At 33.5% G+C, this 6,405-nt stretch overlaps 1 protein-coding gene across 1 annotated transcript; it reads right to left on the bottom strand.

Annotated features, from left to right (window-relative positions):
- Positions 1–5,560: 5,560 nt before the first annotated feature.
- LOC122688701 (10 kDa heat shock protein, mitochondrial) lies at positions 5,561–6,012 on the bottom strand. Its single transcript, XM_043894895.1, has one exon. The coding sequence runs from the start codon at positions 5,995–5,997 to the stop codon at positions 5,689–5,691; it is 309 nt and encodes a 102-aa protein (XP_043750830.1). The 5' UTR covers positions 5,998–6,012; the 3' UTR covers positions 5,561–5,688.
- Positions 6,013–6,405: the final 393 nt, after the last annotated feature.

Below are 6,405 nucleotides of genomic sequence, written 5' to 3'. Positions count from 1 at the left end.
GAAATCTTTTAGTGTGTGTGGCATAAACTCCTGGGTAAATTGTATGATCTTTGGCTATTACTGTTTATCTTGTTTTCATCCTATGTTCTCAGGTCTCTGGCTGATATATATCTCTCTATATTGTATATATATCTGTGTATTATACATATATATATATATATACACACACACACACACATATATGCTGTGTTTGTGTTAGTCACTCAGTCGTGTCCAAGTCTTTGTGACCCCATGGACTCCTCTGTCCATGGGATTCTCCAGGCAAGAATACTGGAGTGGGTTGCCATTCCCTTCTCCAGGGGATCTTCCCAACCCAGGGATCAAACTCAGGTCTCCCATGCTGCAGGCGGATTCTTTACTATCTGAGCCACCAAGGAAGCTCATGTATATTATATATAGAGCTATCTATATTATATATAGATACATATAGTCAAAATGTGCATGTGTACATAGAAATAGATTAAGATATAATTGTTTATACATACCTGAATACATGGACTAGGCCAGGAGAATAATCTAGAACTCATCATAGAATCATATAAGCCAGAATCTAGATCCTTGATTTTAGTAAATGTCGGATGCTAGTATGATAAATATCAAGAGATGGTATAGAATAGTGGTTAAGGGTCACACTATCTGGGCTTAAATCCCAGCTATGCTATTTATTTAGGATTTCCCTGGTGGCTCAGATGGTAAAACGTCTGTCTACAATGCGGGAGACCTAGGTTCGATCCCTGGGTTGGGAAGATCCTCTGGAGAAAGAAATGGCAACCCCACTTATTAGCTGTATAAACTTGAGCAAGTCATTTGATCTCTCAGTGCCTTAGTTTGCTTGTTTATAAAATGGGGATAAGAAGAGTGTACCTGCCTTCTGTCCTCTGGTGAGATTTAACATGAGCTAATACACACAGAAGAGTGTCTTTCTCAAGATAAGAATGATTTCAGAGTTAGCTATTATTATTATTACTACAGGGTAATACACTGATCTTTCAATATTCAAATAAAATCATGTTTAATGTTGTCCATTTTTGGCATGTCTCTTTACTTAATAATGTAAGGAAACATCTATTCAGAAGCTGCTGTTCTTAAGTCATTGCACAGTTCCCTGTCACTTCTGGGTTTGATGTAAGCCCAGCTTGTTTCATGGTTAGCACCACAAGGAAAATTCTAAGCAAGTGGAAGAAGCAAGAAGAATAGATCTTATGTAGTATTGGTAGTCTGTGATGCATGGACCTGAGCATAAACCAACCTGCCTGCCCTCTGCTCAATTACTCTGGGATCTAAAGTACCATAGTCAGGAGAAGACCCCAAATGTGTTTCATGACTCAGTGTGGAAAAGTTATTCTTTCTCCCCAGATTCTTATTTAGGTCACATGCCCAATTTTTTTGTAAAGGAACCAGGGACATATAAAAACACAGGTAAGATTTTAAATTTCTTTGTAGGTAATTATTTTCTGTTTCACATTTATGAGAAAATACAGATCTTGCACTGACAAAAAAAATACCTGAGATATTTTTGAACTTTTATTCATATGTAGTAAATACTGTTAACATTATAGTAGTTCATTAGGTTTTAAAAGTTAAATATTAAATCCCTAAATTTATCTTTTAAACTACTTTGATGGTGTAAACATTCCAATAACTTTCTTGAGGTAAATTAAACATAACAATAGAACGTAGCAATAAAACAATACAGCCTCATTTTTAAGTGTATAATTATTTTCATTTAAGGTAGAAAAAACATTCAAACTGATAAAGTTTACTTATGTCACTTTGCAGTCAATTACCTTTGCAACTCCTGGCCTCAGGAAACAACTCATCTGTTTTCTAAAATTATAGATTAGTTTTATCTGTTCTAGAATTTCATATAAATGGAATAATACGATATCTTTTTATATGCATGGATGCATGTGCTTATTGGTCATTTGTATATCTAATTTTATGTAGTGTCTGTGCAAATCTTTTGCCCATTTTTAGGTTGGGTTTATTGTCTTCTTATTGAGTTGTAAAAGTTCTCTAGATGTTCTGGACACCAATCCTTTATCAAATATTATGTATTGTGAATATTTTCCCAGTTTGTGGCTTGTCTTTTTATTTTATTAATGCTTGGTTTTAAAGAACAGAACTTTAATATTTTCATGGAGTCAGGTTGAATATTTATTTACCTTTTATGACCTACCTTCTTAAGTGACATAGAACTACCTAGGTGGTATTCGGTTAGTAAAAGCAGTTGCAAAGATGTGCCAAGGTTCAGGATTGACTCCATCTCTTGATGGGGGACAGGAAAGTTCTGAAAAGTATGTGGGTTGAGAAGTATTGTACCAATTTTGCCAAACACAATCTTCCAGTGTCTTTAAAAAATGTGTCAGTCTCATCTAAATAGTCAAATTCATTAGTGCAAAGGTATTCATGCTAATCTTGGTGGTGGTGGTGGTTTAGTTGCTAAACTGTGTCTGATTCTTGCAACCCCATGGACTGTAGCCTGCCAGGCTCCTCTATTCATGGGATTCTCCAGGGAAGAATCCTGGAGTGGGTTGCCTTTTCCTTCTCCAGGGGATCTTCCCGACCCAGGAATCGAACTAGTGTCTCCTGCACTGCAGGAGGAATCTTTACCAATTGAGCTATCAGAGAAGCCCTATTAAAGCCCTTTTAGAAGCTTAGATCATTGGCTTAGGCTTTTATTATTTTTAATGCAAGCATTTAAAATTATAAGCACTTCTAGACATGCATCTCATGAATTCTGATATGCTGTGTTTTTTATTATCACTCAGTTAAAATATTTTTTAATCTTTCTTTTAATTCTTTGACTCAGGGCTATTTAGAGATGTTATGTTTAATTTCCAAATAAGTGAGGATTTTCCACCTTTCTTTCTTTCTTTTTTTAAATTTATTATTGAAGTAAAAACCATACAACATAAAACCAACCAGTTTTAACTGTACAATTCACTGACATTTGGTACATTCAGAGTTTTGTGGAACCATCACTGCTTCTAGTTCCAAACCATTTTGATCATCTTTAAAGGAAAGCCTGTCTCTTTAAAGCAGTCATTCTAAATTCCCCCCTGGTCCTGGCACCTAGGATCTCCCATTCTTTCCTGTCTCTATGGATTTTCCTGTCCTGGATATTTCATATGAAAATTGAATCGGGCAACATGCAACCTCTTATATCTGGCTTCTTTCACTTAGCACAATGATTTGTCTGTTCATCCATGTTGCATCATGTGTCAGTACTTCATTTCTTCTTATGGCTGAATAATATTCCACTGTGAGAATATAGTTTTATTTTTCTATTCATCAGTTGAAGGATGTATGGGTTGTTTCTAACTTTTGGCTCTTTGTGGGCAAGTTTTTTTTGTTTTTGAATATTTGTTTTCAATTCTTGTGGGCATGTATTTAGCTGTGCTAGGAATATGAAAATTCTGTGTTTAACTTTTTGAGGACCCATAAAACTGTTTTCCACAGTGGCTACACTTTTTTGCATTTCTACTGAGCAGTGTAGGCAATGTCTGCACATCTTGCCAACATTTATTTTCTATTTTTTTTTTACTATGGCCATTATAAGATATATATAGTGGATGAGCAGGGGTATCTCATTATGGGTTTAACTTGCATTTCCCTAATGACTAATGATATTGAGCATCTTTTCATGTGCTTGTTGGCCATTTATTTATCATCTTGGTAAAAATATCTATTCAAGTCTTTTGCTCATTTTTTAAAATTGAGTTTTTTGTCTTTTTGTTGTTGAGTTGTAAGAGTCCTTTATATATTCTTGAGACTGAATGCTTATGAGATATATGATTTGTAATTATTTTTCCCCATTATGTGGGTTGTTTTTTCACTTTCTTGATAGTGTCTTTGAATGCACAAGAGTTTTAAATTTTGTTGAAGTGTAATTCATCATTTTTTTCCTTTGGTTTTTTAGTGTCATATGTAAGAATACATTGCCAATCTATGTTTATAAAAGATTTGCCACATGTTCTTGTTGAAGAAACTATTGTTTCCTCATTGTATAGTCTTGGCACTCCTGTTGAAAACTAGTTGGCCATAGGTGTATGGATTTATTTCTAGACTCTCAGTTCTATTCCATTGGTCTATATGTATATTCTTATGCCAGTGTTTTTCTCTTAATTACTGAAGTTTTGTGGTAAATTTTGAATCCATAAGATTTAGTGCTCTAACTTTATTATTCTTTTTCAAGATTCTTTTTGGCCATATGGGTCCCTTGAATTGCATATGAATTTTAGGATCTAATTTTCCATCTGCTAAAAAAAAAGCCATTGATATTTCAACAGAGATTGCATTGATTCTGTAGATAGCTTTGGGGCATATTGCCATGTTAACTATATCAATTTCCATTCCTTGAATATTGACATCTTTCCATGTACTCAGGTCTTCTTTCATGTCTTTAAGCAATGTTATAAGCATTAGTCTTTAAGCAATAGTTTCCAGTGTACAAGCCTTGCAACTTTTTTGTTAAATTTATTCCAAGCCATTTTAACTGTTTTGATGCTATTGTAAATTGAATTGTTTCCTTGATTCTTTTTTTTTTTTGCTAATTATTTGTTAATATAGAAATACGACTGATTTTTACATGTTTATCTATGTCCTGCAACTCCAATGAATTTGCTTATTAACTTTAATAGATTTTTCCAGGTTCTTTAAGATTTTCTATTTGTAAATTCATGTCATCTATAATAGAGATAATTTTACTTATTAATTTGCAAGTTGGATGCCTTTAATTTCTACTTTTGTTTTGGGGAAAATTGATCTGGTTAAAACTTCCATAACAATGTTGAATAGAAATGATGAAAGTGGGAATCCTTGTCTTGTTTCTGATCTTAGTGGGGAAAACTTTCTGTCTTCCATCATTAAGTATAATATCACCTGTATTTTTTTTTAATAAATTTGTAGTTTTTGGGTATTTTTATGTACTATTTTAAAAATATTTAATTCTGCTATCATCACAAAACATATTTTTATTGCCTTTTAAATTTATGGAGATCTATTTTGTGACTTGATGATGGCTGTTTGGTGAATTTCTATATGCACTTTAAGAGAATATCTATTCTGAAGATTTTGGCTGTGCGTGTGCTCAGTTGTATCTGACTCTTTGCAACCCCATGGACTGTAGCCTGCCAGGCTCCTTTGTCCTTGGGATTATCATGGTAAGAATACTGGAGTGGGTTGCCAATTCCTCTTTGAGGGGATCTTTCTTACCCAGGGTTTGAACCCAATTCTGCAGCTCCTGCACTGGTGAGCAGATTCTTTACCACTGAAACACCTGTTCTATAATTGTCAATAAGGAAAAGTTGATTGATAGTCTTGTTCAAGTCTTTTGTATTTTGCTAATTTTCTACTTGTTTTATCAATTATGAGACAGGAATGTTGAGATTTTTCAACTGTGATTATTGATTTGTTTATTCTTATTTTCAGTTCTGTCAGTTTTAGTCTATGTATTTTATTTTATTTTTTATTTTTTTAATTTTTTTTAACCATTGATTTATACTTTTATTTGGAAATGTTTAAACCAGTACAGTGAAACTAAATTTTAAACACTGGATGTCATTAGCTTGGATATCCTTAGTTTATTATAAAAGAGAAACATGGAAATTATTTACATGATGAAAGATTTCAGAACTTCAGTGGAATGGGCAGCTTCAAGTGATGCCATTTCAATAGTGACTTATTTCAGTCAACATATTTCCCAAGAATGTCACCATCTCTAAATAAGAAATAATCCTTGTCGTCTAGAACTACTTTGGTGCCTCCATATTCTGGGAGAAGAACTTTATCTCCAACTTTCACACTAACTGGCTGAATCTCTCCACCCTTTCCTTTAGAGCCTGATCCAACAGCTACCACCGTTGCTTGCAATACTTTTCCTTGTGATTTTTCTGGAAGCATAATGCCTCCTTTGGTTACAGTTTCGGCTGCACTTCTTTCAACTAATACTCGGTCAAAGAGGGGAAGAAACTTTCTGAATGCCTGCCCTGCCATGACTCCGGCTACCGCAGTTCGCACTCTGCACTCTAGTCTATGTATTTTAAAGCCCTATAATTACATACAGACACCCTTAGGATTACTATGTTTTCTTTGATAAATCAATCCTTTAATCATTATGAAACAACCCACTTTACCATTGATAATATTTTGTGTCCTAAAGCCTAATTTGCTGATGTTAATGAAGTCACTCTACTTTTCTCATTATTGTGGTAAAATATTATATCACTTATGATTCTTTTACTTTTAACCTGCATCTATATATTTAAAGTGAGTTTATTATAGGTAATGTAAAATTGAATATTGCTTTTAAGAAATCTTGCCAAACAATCTCTGCTTTAAATGAAATACTTAACCATGTACATTTTTTTATAATTTTGTTTTATAATTTTGTTACTTTTTATA

This window comes from Cervus elaphus, chromosome 33, assembly GCF_910594005.1.
Source record: "Cervus elaphus chromosome 33, mCerEla1.1, whole genome shotgun sequence".
Lineage (NCBI taxonomy): Eukaryota > Metazoa > Chordata > Mammalia > Artiodactyla > Cervidae > Cervus > Cervus elaphus.
This window is presented reverse-complemented; position numbering and strand designations above follow the sequence as displayed.

What these genes read in the sequence shown, in the direction of transcription:
- LOC122688701 (XM_043894895.1), bottom strand. Translation starts at nt 5,997, where the DNA reads ATGGCAGGGCAGGCATTCAGAAAGTTTCTTCCCCTCTTTGACCGAGTA.